The following is a 16,631-nucleotide window of genomic DNA, read 5'->3' on the forward strand; positions in this document are numbered from 1 at the left end:
CACACAGGTTTCCCACCCTCCTCAGCACAGGGCTCCCTCTTGCTGCTGCCAGAGGACCAGCTTTGCTCCAAAGCTCTTTTAGTGAATCACTGTGCTCAGAAATGGATTTGGTTTGGTGATGGAGGACGGCAGGGACCGCTGTTTTATTTAGACGGGACAGCAGGAGCAAACATTTTCACTAATGGAAAAGCCTTCAGCCACTGCCAGGGTTTTAGAGATAGATGGCTGAGACATGCTTAGTGGTTAAAGGGCTGATGGCTGTATTTTTCACCTGTCACCACATGTTTCTCTGGCTCTGGAGGACTGACATTTTTCTCTTTCTTTGACTGTAATTCATCCATCCATCCATCCATCCATCCATCTATTTATTTATATGCCAATGCTTAGGTGTTTGTTTAAGCTCAGGGACAATCTTCCACTCTTTCTCTCTCTCTCTCTCCCTCCCTCCCTCCCTTCCCCTCCCTCCCTCCCTTCCCCTCCCTCCCTCCCTTCCCCTCCCTCCCTCCCTCCCTCCCTTTTTTTCTTAAGGATCTTTCATTGATTGGCCCAGAGCTTTCTGATTAGTCTTGGGTTCTCCTGCATTCATCTCTCAGCACTGGACTTACAGTGCGCGTGTCCACACTCAGCTTTTTCAATGGGTGCCGGGGCTCACACTCAGACCTCCATGCTGGTGAGCACACACTTTACCAGCTGTGCCCACTTCATTTATAGATTGTTCTTTTCTTTTTATTATCATCTAATACACATAGAATTGTTCCATCTTAACCCGTGTATGTAGGTGCCCAGTCCGATAGCAGTGGACACACTTCACATTGCTGCACCATGTTGCTTTCGTCTGCCTCCAGAACAGTTTCTCCTCGGGCCACAGTAGAGTTCTGAACCTAGCACGCACCTCTCCATTGGCCGCCGCTGCACCTTGGCCTGTGGAGGCAGTCACCGTCTGCTGGCCTTTAGAAGAAGTTCAAGGCTGATGACGTTTAGTTTAGTGTCTTAGTTAGGGTTTCTATTGCAGTGAAGAGACACCATGACCATGACAACTCTTAGAAAGGAAAACATTTAATTGGGGTGGCTGGCTTACAGTTTCTGAGGTTCAGTTCATTATCATCGTGGCCGGGAGCATAGCAGCATGCAGGCAGACATGGAGTCTGAGAAGACTACTTCTGGAGAAGCAGCTGTGAGTCCTACATCTCACAGGCAACAGGAAGTCAACTAAGATACTGGACAGTATCCTAAGCATAGAAACCTCAAAGCCCATCCCCACAGGGAAACACTTCCTCCAACAAAGCCACACCTCCTAATAGTGCCACTCATTATGAGATTAGGGGCAATTACAGGCTACCACATTTAGCTTCAATTGACATCAACTCTGTTATGTGCCGTGAATCAAACGCAGAGCCATGGGCATGCTGGGTAAGCACCATTAATCTACAGTCCTGTCTCCTTCATTCCCACTTCTTGAAAGAGATGGATATAACTTCTCTGACATCAGAAGGGACAACCTTGCCCTTGGCTGAGTTGGGCTTAGCTCCTCATAGGAGGGAAACACAAGTGATTTCTCCCCCCCACCCCCACCCCCGCTCTATGCTCTATACCACTATTCCTCGAGGGTCCAACACCCTCTGCTGGCCTCTTCCAGGACTGCACACATATGGGGCACAAACATACATACAGGTAAAACACATATATAAAATAAATAAAAAACACTTAAGTGTGTACATGTGTTCTGGTACATTAATTTTGCTGAGTATATGAACATACTTAGTTCTGTACCATGAATTCATGCCACAAGACATTAATATGCCCAGCTTCAGTCAGTTGTACTTAACTCCTTTCTGAAGCATTTATCCCCACTCTGAGCGGACAGAAGCAGTTCATAGGGCTTCAAGTTGCTCTAAACATTCGCCAACATGGGAGTTACTGGTTTTTTTTTTCCCTCAGAAAATAATCCTTATTATTACTTTCCCATGTAAGCTGATTCTTTTTCTAACAAAATAAATACGTAACCAGGCTTGGTGGCTCCCACCCAGAAAGCTGAGGATAAAAGATAAGAGTTTGGACCACCTAGACTGTCCAAACTTCAGTTTATCTGTGACCTTAATGTCCTTACTGCATCTTCCCCTTCTTAATCCACACAAATCAACCCCATTTGCTTGCCAGTCGCTGCTTCTGTTCCGTTATAAGCATGTCTAGGTGATTGCAATCTCTATCCACTGGCAATGCATTTGTTTTTATAAATACAACAACTGTCAGGTCTTTTAGGTTTGTAAGCTAGTTTTCTTGCAAGACAACATTTTTTAATGTTAGATGCCATGTCTTTGGATGAATGCAAAACTCTCGGATTAGAATGATTGCTAAAATTTCTATTCTTAGCTACCAAGGAATAAAATGCTGGGGTTGGAGGGGGGGGGGTCCTCTTAAAAGAATTTTGTTTGTAAGACAGCCCACTAGTTAGGTAAAAATAGAGATTAGTGCTGCAGAAGAAAAGCGTGATGACAGCAGCCACCTTTGTGTTACTAAGAAACGTCTAAGCCAATCATTTCTTTGGCTGAGCTAACACCTTTGCCAATACTGAATTCTTTGGGCTTATGGGAATGCATAGGAAAGTCTATATGAATAGGAAAGTTATATGAATTATTTGGGCTTATGGGATAACTAGAAAAGTCTAACATCTCCACATTTACAGGTATTTCCTGCTTGACCTTCTAGTTTAAGAAAATAGTGTTTTTTATTAATTTCTTGAGAATTTTATATAACCTATTTTGATTATATTTTCTCTTCACCACCCTCTCCCCTCCGATTTTTAGTCTGTGTTTCTCTCCCCCCCCCCATTCCCCGTCTTCCTGTCTCTCTTAATATTTATTCATTTGTTTGTCTATTTGGTTTTTTGAGACAGGGTTTCTCTGTGTAACCCTGGCTGTCCCCTGTAGAATCTACTCTTTATACTAGGCTAGCCTTGAACTCAAGGAGATCTGCCTGTCACTGCCTACCAAGTGCTATGATTAAAGGTGTATGCCACCACTGCTGGCCTCTCTCAATCTTTTAACCCAGATTGTGTTGGAAACCATTCCTTGGTGTGGAGACTTCCTGCCCTGGAGCATGGCTGATAAACCAGGAATCACACCTGGAGCATGGCTGATAAACCAGGGTTCACACCAATAAAGCAAACCGACTCCCCCGCTCCCAGTAGCAATCAAGTGACAGTAACTCCTCAGCCAGCAGTGAGGCTTGTGTCCAACCCCCATCCTCTGTGTTGGGATTTGGTCTGACTTGAGCTCGTGCAGATCCTGTGATTTTGCATATAATTTTGCATGAGTTTTTGCCCACAAACTTTACCACTTTTGCCTTTCAGAGGCTCTTTGTCTTCTGTTAGGAGGTCACCTGTCCTTTGGTGTGTGTCAGCATCACCTTCATACTCTTCTTAAACTGTTGATAGTTTGTGGCTGGCTGCTGGGTTGTTGCTACTCATGGATGTATTCCTAGAGTTCCCTAAGGCAGTATTGATCCTGGTTGCCTTGACCTCTTCCCTAACCCTAGTTTTATAGCTGCTTAAAACTGGGAGAAGTTCTTTAGCAGTATCACTTAAGCAAGAGAATTTTTTAAGTGCATTGTGTAACATGCGGCTTCTTTGAGGGTACTACTTGAGGGGTTGGAGGTGGGTCTGGCCTTCTTTTGTGGATTTCTAGAAAGGATAAGTCAAGGTAGTTGTTTGTGTGCATGTGTGTGCGTGCGTGCGTGCGTGCGTGCGTGTGTGTGTGTGTGTGTGTAGACCTGACACCTTGCCTCAGAGACACTGCTTCCCCGAACACACACTGTTAGTTTCTGTCATCTTCTAAGAAGTGGCTCTCTCTTCCTACACCCTCCTCTCACAGACCACCAGCCAGACGGAGCTGGAGAACTGGATCACCGCCATCCACTCTGCCTGCGCAGCCGCTGTGGCAAGGCACCACCACAAGGAAGACACACTGCGCCTCCTCAAGTCAGAGATCAAGAAGCTGGAGCAGAAGATCGACATGGACGAGAAGATGAAGAAGATGGGGGAGATGCAGCTGTCCTCGGTCACCGACTCAAAGAAGAAGAAGACCATACTGGACCAGGTGACTGTCCCTTTGCGTGTGGAGCTGGCAGACTCGTTAGGTCTTGTTAGGTCTTTGCTTTTTTTTGCTGTCTCAGAATCTCTAAAGATCTCCCCTCACCGTGGCAGCAGCCTGTCACTCAGACTGTTAAACTCTCTATTGTGATAGTCAGTTTCTTCGCCCTTTGTTCAGAGTTGATTGTTATGAGTTAAAGGAACAATATGATATTGAATGGAAGGCGGAAATCAGAGAGAGGAGTCCTCCAGCTCCCACCAATTTTTGTGATTCTAGGTTTTGCTTTCCTCCCCCACCTACCATGGAGTGAAGCTAGGAGGAGAATTTGTTCCTGATTCCTCAACAGACTTAGATTCCTAAATTTTAAAAAGTGACAGGTGATTTTTAAAGTCCATTCAGCTGTCCCTCACTACCCATTGTGAACTGGTTTCAGGACCCCTGCAGCAACCCAGATCTGGGCATGCCCCAGTCTCTGACATAAAATGGACACATAGTATGTGTTCATAACCTACACTATCCTCTCATGTATTTTAATTCATTCCTAGGTCATGTATGATACCTAATAGATATGAATATTATGTAAATAATTGTACTGTAGTGTTTAAGAAATAATGAGAATAAAGCAGTGCGTGCACTCATTATAGCTACAAGGAACACGGGGCCCCTTTGCTCTGTGCTTTATGGTCTTGGTCACTGTGGTTTTTAAATTCAGGCAAATTCACATAACAAAACCATGTAAAGGGAGCAAGAATTTAGCGGCAGTCAAAACATTTGCAATGTTAGGTGGCCACTTTCTCCATCTACTTCTAAGAGGAATCCAACTCCTGTTAAGTGTTTGCTCCTCTCTGTCCCTGGGTCTGTTTTGAATGGTTTGTCCCTTTGAGATGCTCCGTAAGAATGCAATTGCTTAGCATGTGACCCTTGTGCCTGCCTTCTTCACTTTGCATAGCTTTTTGGAGTTTGGCTTGCACTGGGGTTTACCCATCAGTGTCTGCCTCTTTGGGGGCCTCTCCTGATTCCATTGTGTATTTGCAGCACCATTGTCCATTTCTTCTTTGATGGCATTTGAGCTATTTGCAGCTTCTTGGCTGCTTTGAACAGTGCTGCCATTGTAGATGGAGGCTGCTTGTTCGTTCCCGGCCACCCAGATCCGAAATAACCACACAGAAACTACATTAATTACAACACTGCTTGACCAATAGCTTAAGCATATTTCTAGCTAGCTCTTACATCTTAAATTAACCTCTTCCTATTATTTTATATTTTACCACGAGGTTCGTGGTTTATTGGTAAGGTTCCAGGGCCTCTGTCTCCTTCTGCAGCTACATGGCGTCTCATGGAATCTCCCTGACTCCGTCTTCTTTTCTCCTCTGTCTCTACTTGGAGTTCCTGCCTAGCTCTATTCTGCACTGCAGTGACCCAAAGCAGCTTTTTTATTAACCGTTGGTAACAAAACATAATCACAGCACACAGAGGGGAATCCCACATCACGTCATGAACTTGTGTCTTCACTCACTTTGATCACGATTAAAAAGGGAGATGTCACCAGTGGCCTCTCTCTCAGCTTTCACTTTGTCCTTTTTAAAAAGGGAGATGTCACCAGTGGCCTCTCTCTCAGCTTTCACTTTGTCCTTTATAAGGATTTAATTTTATGTGTATAGGTGCCACCTGATGTATGTTTATGATTACATGCATTCTTGGTGCCCACAGAAGTCAGAACAGGGCGTCAGCACCACTAGAAATGAAGTCATAGTCAGTGATGAGATGCTCTGAGGGTGCTGGGAACAGAACTCGTGTCCTCTGTAAGAGCAGCGATGCTCTTAATTGCTGGGCCATCTCTCTAGTCCCATGAGCTTCCACTTAGTACCAGAGCATTTTTCTTGAATATACATGGTCTCTGTGGTCTTATGTGAATGCCACATCAGTAGCCAGAGGCTGTTTTGCCACTTTGAGTGACAAGGACATGTGTGGACACTAGCTTTGAGTGGAACCCTGGATCTCCACTTTGACAGTTTACTACTTTTGACCCTTATTTAATAGCACCCACTTTACTAAAGCTTTTGTTTTATTTGATTTTGACCTGTAGTTGACCTTACATCTATCTATCTATCTATCTATCTATCTATCTATCTATCTATCTATCTATCTATCATCTGGCTATCTATCTATCTATCATCTGGCTATTATCTATCTATCATCTATCTATCTATCTATCTATCTATCTATCTATCTATCTTCATACCAATCCCAGTTCCCTCCTCAACTCCCGCTCCCCCCACCTTCCCCCTTCCCTACCCCCTATCCATTCCTCAGAGAGGGTAAGGCCTCCCCTGAGAAGTCAGTTAAGTCTGTCCCATCAACCTCCCTGAGCCAGGACTAAGCTCCCTGTCCCCATGCCTAGGCTGAGCAAGGGACAGTTTACTACTCTTAACCCTTTCTTTAATAACCTCCCCACTTTTACTAAAGCTTTTGGTTTATTTGTTTTTGTCCTGTAATTGGCCTTACTTTTCTTAGTAAAAGTCCTCTCCTTGTCAACATGAGCGTTCCTTAGTACTGGAGATCCCTACATTTTTATTCCTCTGTCTTAGGTTTGTGGTCAGAATTGACATACCAAACATGCTCCCCCTAACCCCCATCAAAATCCCTGTGAACTCTGTGCTAGGAGAGCACCCATAACTAACAATGTACTTTATGTTTATGATACTGCATTCATGGTTACAGATGGGAGACCTAGGGGCCCCGTTGTTTCCCCTCGAGAATTATAATTAGCACCTTTACAATCAACTGATCTGCACCATTTTTGGCTAATGTTTATTTTCTCCTTTTCCCATTTCTCTCCTTGGTTTTTCACTACTGCAGATCTTTGTCTGGGAGCAGAATCTCGAGCAGTTCCAGATGGACCTGTTTCGTTTCCGCTGTTACTTAGCCAGTCTCCAGGGCGGGGAGCTGCCAAACCCCAAAAGGCTGCTTGCTTTTGCAAGCCGGCCGACGAAAGTGGCAATGGGCCGCCTTGGGATCTTTTCTGTGTCGTCTTTTCATGCCCTGGTGAGTAGAAGCAAATGAAGTTTGGAAAAATATTTATCTTGGTTCTTAATCCTGAGCAGGACTTGACAGAAGTCTCTCAACTGTTTCCTTAGTTTGCTGCCATGCACGGATTTCCAAACTCATCTTACTGTGCAATTCATGCAGAATTTCATTCGAACCTATGTGGGAATGTAATTAAACCTTTCTTGATAGGGTTAAGACTATTGTGCAAGCAAAATGCAAAAGGCACCGTCTCCCCAAACTCCTTCTAACACCCCAGCCTACTCCCTTCCCATGGTGTTCGGAATTGAACCCAGGACCTCACAAATGTTAGGTAAACACTCTACCATTGAGCTACATCCCAGCCCCGTAAAGGTCTTGTCTTGAGACATATTCGCCACAGTGTTTGTGGATAGATGTTATTTTTAGAGAGTTTTGGCATTTGAAACCATAAAGTTAATAACCTTATGTACGTGATGAATGGGGGACTTTCCCTCGTGCGTATAACTCTGTTCTCTCTGTGAGGCGTAGGTGTATGTATTCTCCCCTGCCCCCACACCACACCGTCAGCAGATCTTTGCAGCTTGGAGGTCTCCCTCCACTTGATCCTACTTTGACAGCTACTGTATGATGTGTAGAGGAAGGCCGGTTTCAGTGAGGCGTAGCTGGACGCGTGTCCTAGAAAGGGAGTTTTCGTCCGAGTCCGCAGCGGCAGAGCGCGTGGTTGTGCCGTGTGTTCACACTCTGTAATTCTCAGTACTTGCTAGATTACGAGCAGCTTTATGTACTTGGGGCCCATTTCTGCCAGAGTGGGGAAATCAGTATACAAGCAACCAGTTTTAGCCACCTAGGTCGACACCCCAGAACTATATCACACCTGTAACACGTTTCCACGGAATTAGAAGTGGTCCTGAGCTGCGTTGGAAGCGTTAGCTGAGTGGAGCTAAGTTATAATTCAGTCCTGGGCATTTGTGTTCTTTGTAAACAGATTGGCATCATCATTCAGATAATTACGGGGAGATCTGCATTTTGAAAGAGGTCTTACTCCAATCTCTAGAGTTTTTTATTAAAAGCTGTCTTGTTCTGCTAATTCCAGCTCTGCCCCTGGTGTGCTTGCCTCCCTCTCTATGTGGCTGTTTCATTTTTGGTTTTCCCTGTAAGGAACAGCGGGGAAAGTTAGAACTGCTGGGGACCCACTTGTTTTTATTTTCATTACTTTTCATTTATGGTGTGCATGATTTAGGTCTGTTGCCTTGAGACCTGAGCACTAGTTTTTAACTTAGCCAAATCTTTATTCCGTGTGGGGGATTTCCCTTTGCTCCTGTCAGAATGTCCCAATCAAGAGCATGTATTTATTTATTTCTGTTGGCAGGCAAGCTCTTCTCAGTGAGATACCACCTGTCAATCTCCAGCACCCACATCCCTTTCCCTCTTGCTGTCACATGATAGGATGCGAAGAAATCCATTTTGCCTTCTACCTCAAACTCATGTGCACCGGTTGCTTTCTTATAAGTGTCTGTCTCTGAAATAGACAAGAAAAAGCTGTTGAGTTCCTTGTCTGTCATTGACCTATGGTCCCCCTAAGTTCCCCTTCGTGTCTATGATGTATGTGCTTTTTCATTTGGTGGCAGATGAGTTAAATCTATCTTATGGAAGAAGCGGTTGAGTTGGTGATTCTTAGGGACTTTTGCTCTGTTATTTGGAAGACTAGTGTTTCATTCCGTAAATCCGCCTCTCTGCTCCTTTCTGCCGTTTCTCGCTAGCTGCTTCAGTAATGCAGGTCCTGGTGTCTGTGCATCCTTGCCGGTCTGTGCAGGCTGGCTTTCATTTTAGACAGAGCACGTTAGGATACACTACCCAGTATCTGCTTCTATTTTCCGCATCAGCTGGCAAAACACGCCCAGCAGAATTTTAATCTGATTTATTGGATACTCCCCCCCCCCATCTCTCCTTGTCATTTGACCCTCAGGGTCCCCTCCTCTCAGTGGGAGTTGAGGCCTTCTTCAATCCCTCCTTTGTCTAGGATATTGCCCCCTCCTGTTAAGTGGGGGTGGATGGAAGGAGAAGGTGCAAGGGTACCGTGGCTGGGGGAGGGAGGGGAAGGGATGTGAGTTACAGTGGGAGTCCCATTCACTAGGAGATCCCCGTCCTGCTGAGTGATGTGCCTTCATTAACCGAAGGGTCCCCGCTGTACTCTTTGAAGAAAGGTTATCATTGTTCTTGTTTGCACAGATGAGCTGACTGATAAAGTAGTCAGGTGCCCGCCACAGAGGAGGCATTGTGTGGGCCTGTCATTGAGAAACCCATGAGTTCTTGTCCGGCAGTTCTTCTGCCAGCCTGTTTTCTATACCCCCTTGGTCATTATTGTCTGGAGTCACGGTGGGGGTGGCGCTGCCCTTATGGCCCACAAGGCCTGAGCACTTGAGGACAGCTGCTCAAGCCTTTGAAGCAGCCCAAGGCAGGCAGCCAGGCCCTGGGAGTATTTGTGTGCCCAGGTTTCTCTTCCCGTGCTTTTTCTCCTCTCCCGAGACTGTAAACTCGAGTTACTTTTTAAGTTATTGCTGCTCAGCCTTTAATTTTAAATGTTGTATTTATTCATTTTATTGACAAATACATGCACAGCCCAGGCATGTGTCAGTCGCTAGCCTTGTGGTGAGGGCATAAGAGCACAGAGAGAGTCTATGTTCCTGGGGCTCATGTTCACATGGGAGAGACAGGAAGAAGGACACTCGCAGTTCACGGAACATGGTGGGGACAGACAGTGAGGCATGCTGGGAAGGAAATGAGCAGGCTCACACAAGGCTGCTGTGATCGTCCTTCCTCAGAGGAGTGGCATCAGGATACCAGCGTCCTCCCATGTGCTTTTAGCCATATTACTTACAGAGCTTAATGCTGCGCTAATGGTATGCAGATGCTTATACTTTATTGTTTATTGAATAGCGATGAGGAAAATGTCTCAATATATATGGAATTTTTTTTCTGAATAATTTTGACCCGATGTTGCCTGAATCCATAGATAGTGGGTGCTGACTCCTCTTGCCTACCTGTGTGTGGCGTGGGGGCAGACAGACAGACAGACATTGTGCTTACAAGTAGACCTTGCTGTCTGCAAATTGGCTGAGACCGAGCAGCTGATCTGGTTTGGATTTTAAAGTTCAACACCATTTCTCCTTTGTTTGCACAGCCGTGGAAGCACACATGTGTCAGCGTGTTCTGATTTAGTCATTTCACAAGCGGGGTTCGCCTTCAACTTAGAAGGCAGAGACCAGAACATTTGACATGTTTTATGATGCCTTCTATTTGTGGGTCCCCCCCCCACAAATACCTCAAGAATGAGTGTAGGTTAAAGTCTTTCTCATAAAATTTCCCATGGGAGTCTTGACTCCCACTTTTTTTAATGCCCTGATCTGTGTTTCTTAAGTACTTAACTGAGACAGGGCAAGACTTCCCGCCTCCCGCAATCCTCTGTTTTCATCTGAGTCCAAAACCCTTCTCCCTAATGCCCTCATGGAGAAGCTGTTTTGGTTCCCATTCTGAGTGCATGTGGGGCCCTTGCCCATCTACTCCCTGGGCTTCTTCTGTGTTGATACTGTCAATACTGAGGACTCAGGGAAATGCCTTGTGGCGAACATGCTGAGGGCTGGGAGGCCCCCTGTGTTACCCAACACCACTTCATTCCTGAGACTGCTGCCAGTTGGCATCTGTCATGTTGGGAGTTGCCCCCGTGGGAATCTATGACAAGTGGGTTCTGAGACATTCACCTCCAGCGGCAAAGCGCAGGTGGGGAGGTTCATTTCCAGTCTGACTCACTAAGCCTCCTGCCATGCCCTTTCGAAAGGAGATCTTGTGGGTGGCCTATTGAGATCTCCTGGCAGAGAAGCCCTGAAGTTCCTGGGACATTGCTTACAAGCTGTAGGGTAAAATTCACCTTGCACTTTCTGGAGTCCACGGGGATCCCCACTTCTGCCACTGTCACCGTGGCAGCTTCAAATATGGGTACCCTGTTCTGAAATGTTTCTCTGGTTGGACGGTGCTTTGCAGGCATCTCAGCAGAGTATAGCTTTAAAAAGAAATATGAGTGTCATTTCCTTTTCATGTAAACGCAACACATGTAAGTTATGGAGGATCTATGTTTACATATGTGTGCGTGTATAGATAGATAGGAGGGGGTGGAGCGGGAGAGAGTGCAGGTTTACATGAGGGAAACCCCTCCATTCATCAGTACCTTTGTTAGGCTTGGATGTAGCTCAGTGATAGAGTGTTTGCCCAGCGTGTGTCATGTCCTGGGTTCAATCCCCAGCACAGTGAAACAGGAGAGCGCAAGAGAGTACCATTGTGAGTCTGGGATGCAGCCAAGTGGTCCAGGCTCCCAAGGTGGTTGGTTCTCTTCCCTTAGTCTTCTGTCCTGGAATAGCCTGATGATTGAGGCCGTGATGCAGTCATCCTCATCACCAGGGATGAGCTGCGCAAAAAGACTAGAAAGCCCCCCCCCCACACCCCCGAAAACATTTCCTAGAAGCCATCCCATCAGCAGGAATGGTCACAGGCCCATGCTCCAGGAAAAGGAAAGAAGCCAACCCTGTCTTCTTGGCCAAGTGCCCAGATACATTGGGGATTTCCTAGAGAAGACACTGGATACTGGGGCAGCGATCACTTCCCTAGCTAAGAGGATAATTTTGTATATTCTAAGAGATTGAAGAGATTCCAACAGATAGAAGAGATTAGCTAGTTTAGGTTTAATGTAGAATCGTGGGGGCCATAGTCTGCTGGTTTTTAACTGACCCTTGGAATGATTTGTAATTAAAATACAGAGTCTGCTCTGTAGTGTTTAGAGAGCATCTCCAGAATGTGCGTGGTTCTAGGCTTCAGGTACAGTCGGTCAAGCAGACTGGAGGACAGCTAACTCTTAACCACATGACATATTTTGTTGCTCTTTTAGTCAATAAAGAGATTATATATTTATTATTTTTTATCTAAATAAATAAATTAGTGGTTTCCTATAGTGATTGAGTTTGCCAACTTACCATTTGGCCTCAGTGAAGGCTCCCAGAATCTCTGTCTGTGAGAGTCACAGCACTGGGGTCAGTAGCAGGCTATGGTTTATGAAGGGTGGGTAGGACGGTGTGTTACCTCAAGGCGCCTGTGTCGATGCTGATCCACCTCTCCTGCGGCTTCTTCGTTCCAGGTGGCAGCCCGCACCGGTGAGATCGGAGTGAGAAGACGCACCCAAGCCATGTCCAGGTCTGCAAGCAAGCGAAGAAGCAGGTTTTCTTCTCTCTGGGGCCTGGACACTACCTCCAAAAAGAAGCAGGGACGTCCAACCATCAACCAGGTAGGTCCCAGAGTCAGCACAAAGCACCTACAGATGTCGCTGCGTTGGCTGTTGATTTGCACATGTGTGTGCGTGTAGGCATGTGCGTGTGTTTCTCTTTATTGACGCTTTAAATCAACTTGATGTGAAGTTAGTTGCCCTAGACAGTTTTTAATAAGTAATTTATACCCCAGACATGGAGCTCTGCTATTAATCTGTCACCACCATCCGTCTCCCACCTGTACTCCACCCAAGCGCTGGCTAATTACCGACCTACTAAACAGTGCCGGATTCACACAAGGCCTCAGAACTGAGCAGCCACACAGGAAGCCAAGCGAGCATTGGCTGTAGTCTCCCTAAGCCGTCTCAGGTGCTGGATCATGGGGGCCTCCAGGGAAATGCATTCATTTCTTGGCCCCTGAGATTTGGACGGTGGCCTAAAATGGGCAGCTCCTTAATCTGTGGGAATGAGGACCCAGAAGTGAATGTGACCGTGGCCGCCATGGCTTCTTCTGCTCAGGTCCAAGGCTGGCAGAGGATCTTGTGACTAGCATCATCTAGACTGATGGTGGGCGGAGCCCTGAGGAACCACACCCAGTGGTCCTCTTCCCTCTCTCGTGATGGCGTTGCTTCTAGAAGCTCTGCTGTCCATTATTGTCCTCTGTCTCCACTGACACTGAGAAATGAATAGCCTCAAACCATTCATCTGGATGTTAGAAGTCGGAAGACAGGAGCAGTGTTACTCTGTTTGGAGGGTGTATTCATTTCACGGGCTACAGTGGCCGGACAGAGAAGCACTGGCCATGTGAGAGGTTAGGACCAGATTGTCAGTGTAGCCTACAGGTGACGCCCTTGAGCAAAGCTGACCTGATTGCAGCATTCCTGTGCCATTTGCTCTAAGGACTGCAGCCACCAACTTCCGTAGGGATGAAGTTTTAAAAGGGTTAGTCCAAGTTGCTGTCCTAAATTCCCTAGTTGACCAACACGCTCACCTTTGAAAAACTGCCTTTTTTGTCTGGATGGAACCCGAAGGGGACCAGTTAAGCATGCTGTGAGAGTGAGGGACTGAGCACAACAGGGATTTAATGGTGCTCCGTCCTTCCTGCAGGAGGAGGCCATTAGCATCAACCTTCCTCCTCTCCTTCCGGGAGGAGTGGTCTTATAGTTGGACTTATGTTCTGTGAAAACTGTTGGTTTATGTGGCTTTACCTTTTGGGTTAGATTATAGCCTGCTTGAATGTGTGACTGAATTTCAATAAATGCAAGCAAACATCTTCACACATGTTCTTAAATCATTCTTATAATTCCTAAAGTAAAATTTTAAAAATATCTTGCTTACCCATAAATGCTGTAAGGGAAATCTCATCACTAATTCAGAACTCTCAAATAGACAGGAATTGTGTTTCTGTAGCCTCTTTTACAATGGATAAAAAAAAAGGTATTGACTTTCTCCTGGTCGCACGTGCTCATTTTATAGCCTGCATTCCGAATTTATTGTGGCTATGTTTGAATAGTGATCATTTTCAATATAGCTTTACGATACACAATTTATCAAATTTCAAAAATAGGCAGTTTTCTGATTTTTAAATAAAAAGAAAACCTTTTCTATCTTTTATATAAAACACAAAAACTCTAAGTATCTCCTCCAGTTCTGCCACAGGGTGTGACCTTGAAAGGCAGCGTGATTGTGGGCAAGTAGCTGCCTACCACTGTGAGGCGAAGTCTTCTGTGTGAATGAGTTTATTGCTTTTGCGAATTTTATTTTAAACTTAGATGAATTGTCCACATTCTGATTTATGATCTTTATGTTTGAACTATGAGAGGTGTGGGAAGTGTTGGGCCCTGATTCTTGTGGTTTTCCACCGTAAATTGTGACACACTTTGTGATCCAGGAGGACCTGAGTTCTGCTGTGATGTTTTCCCAAAGCCTTGCCCATTTCCAGCCGCTATTCCCTGCTTCATTTGCCCCTTTGCCCAGAAACCTTTTTTTTTTTTTTTTTTTAAGACGATACTTTTCTGTCTGCAGGTGTTTGGAGAGGGAACCGACGCTGTGAAGAAATCATTAGAGGGGATATTTGATGACACGGTTCCAGATGGGAAGGTAAAAATACACGCGTGTTCCTTCTGGAGCCTCTCAAGAGCATCAGCATAGGCACGGTGCTGTGGTTTCGGGATGGGGGGGGCGATGTAAAATCAAGTACGCTCAGCATGAAAAACTGACTTGATCAGGTTTCTAAAAAAGCTATCTAATAGGTTACCATGAGGTGGAAAAATCATTCTCTGTTTAAATCTTGGTGCTAATAAGAGCAGCTCCCTGCTGACATAACATGTCTCATCCTTATCATTTGATGTGTGAGATTCCAGCTAGAATACAAGAGAAGATGGGAGCTCAGAGTTAGCTGAGTATTTTCTGCCATTGCTAATTCCTTTGTCTGTACGACTTTCATTCCCACGAGGTGAGATCTTAGTGTCCTCGCTCCCTGCCCACACAAGCTATCTTGTTCCCATTGGTTGCAGAAGTGTTCTGATAGTATGCGCCTCCTTTTTTTTTTTTTATGCTTTTGCCTCCCAATCAGATACTCAATTTGAGATTCACAGACATGACTCAGCCTTGTGCTTGAGTTTGATAGGGGCTTTCAGACTGCTAGGGTTGACCCCTCAGGAGGACAGTGATGCCCCCCAGCCACTTTTTGTAGCTTAACATAAAAAGAGCACCCCCTTTTCAGGGCCTCAGTTCCACTTTCCTTTGGGGTTCTAGTGTGGACAGCACAATGTTGCCATGATTGCCTGGTTCCCATCCCCAGGACCAATGTGACAGAATCCAGCTTTTGGTTACCATGCCACCTAGCAATATTAGTCATCAGTGGCTAAGCCCAGTGTTCTGGAAGGGTCTGATCCTCAGAAACGAGAGGAGTGTGGAGTTCTTGGTATTGGAGGGAACGGGAGAAGAGTGGTCATAGGAGAAGCCTTTCTTCATCCAACCCCCCCCCCCCCAGGGTTTGGGGGTGGCTAGCTTAGGGAATATACTCCCTTGGCACTCTCTTTGAATAATTGTTCATAATAAAACTATGGACCTATATACGATCCAAGCACGGTCTTTAATATGTACTTTGTCATATCTGAACTAGGCCAGTTTGCATACATTATACATCTTCAATGACGTCATGCCCTTTCTTGTGCATAGGAATGACAAAACTGTGTGTCTGTGTTTTCCATTTTTCTAGACTAACTTTTTAAAATTCTGCTTCCTGGCATTTAGCCTCATCTCAAAGAACAGTTTAGATGCAAATCCAGGGTTGATCCAGTGCTAACGGGCATGTATTTAATGTGGCATGTGGGGACAGCCCGGGAAGATTCCAATTGTAGGTAATGGGTTGTAGGCAAGTGATTGCTTTTTTGACAATTCTTTCCCTGGAGGCCAACTGATCTGTGAAAGTAGGGGAGTTCAAAAGCAGGCCTGAGACTCTTCCGTAACTGGGTTTCTCTTATTGACCCCGACAAGGCCTTCAGTGCCTGAACCCCATTGCTTCCGTTAATGGAAGTCATTTTACCACCTCCCAGTTTCCCGAGAAAGTTGCTTCTTCTTGTATGTCGCTATGATTAGCCTTGTTTTTGGGAGTCTGTAGATCCGTATTTACCACCAATGGCCTCGTTATCAGGCCTAATAAAGCCATGTTACTGGAGCATCACGCGTGCTAACATCGTGATGATCCGACACTTTCTTCCCCGCTTGTTTGACTGGGCTAATGCAGCAGCCATCCGCAGGGTACTTTCCGCTCCAGCTAGTCTACTTGCCTGGGTTCGGCCCTGCTGCATCCGCATGTATCCGCCCCCCCCCCCCCAACACACACATCCACAAGCGTGTTGGTCCCCCACCCTCAGTCAATGTGATTGAGGAGACAGTCCTGGTGGTGGCCTATGGAGGACCGCTGTTCCTCCCAGAGTTGTCCTGGTGGTTCGCGCTGAGCACAGGACGCTGCTGCTGATCAACATGAGGTGCCAGGCATCATCTTTATGAACACAGTTTCCTTGGGCCTCATCGTGGCTTTGCTATTTTGTAAAGTTGATGTGGCAGATATTCTTGCTGATAGAATTCTCTGCTCAAGGTTTTGTTAATTGTTTTTGTTTGTTTTTGTTTTGTTTTTTGAGACAGGGTTTCTCTGTGTGTGTCCCTGACTGTCCTAGAACTCAGTCTGCAGCCCAGGCTA

General features: G+C 45.7%; 1 protein-coding gene across 5 annotated transcripts in view; it reads left to right on the plus strand.

Annotated features, from left to right (window-relative positions):
- The window catches only part of Tiam1 (TIAM Rac1 associated GEF 1), a 351,773-nt gene that overhangs the window by 260,076 nt on the left and 75,066 nt on the right, over positions 1–16,631 (plus strand). For all 5 annotated transcript variants that reach the window (XM_041678508.1, XM_041678510.1, XM_041678509.1 and 2 more), the window contains 4 exons: positions 3,870–4,094; positions 6,948–7,133; positions 12,298–12,444; positions 14,450–14,524. In XM_041678508.1, the coding sequence (XP_041534442.1) occupies positions 3,870–4,094; positions 6,948–7,133; positions 12,298–12,444; positions 14,450–14,524 (633 nt within the window). The remainder of the gene's footprint in view (positions 1–3,869; positions 4,095–6,947; positions 7,134–12,297; positions 12,445–14,449; positions 14,525–16,631) is intronic.

Source organism: Microtus oregoni, unplaced genomic scaffold (genome assembly GCF_018167655.1).
Source record: "Microtus oregoni isolate MIOR12 unplaced genomic scaffold, Mior012 000030F_ref0000283, whole genome shotgun sequence".
Taxonomy (NCBI): domain Eukaryota; kingdom Metazoa; phylum Chordata; class Mammalia; order Rodentia; family Cricetidae; genus Microtus; species Microtus oregoni.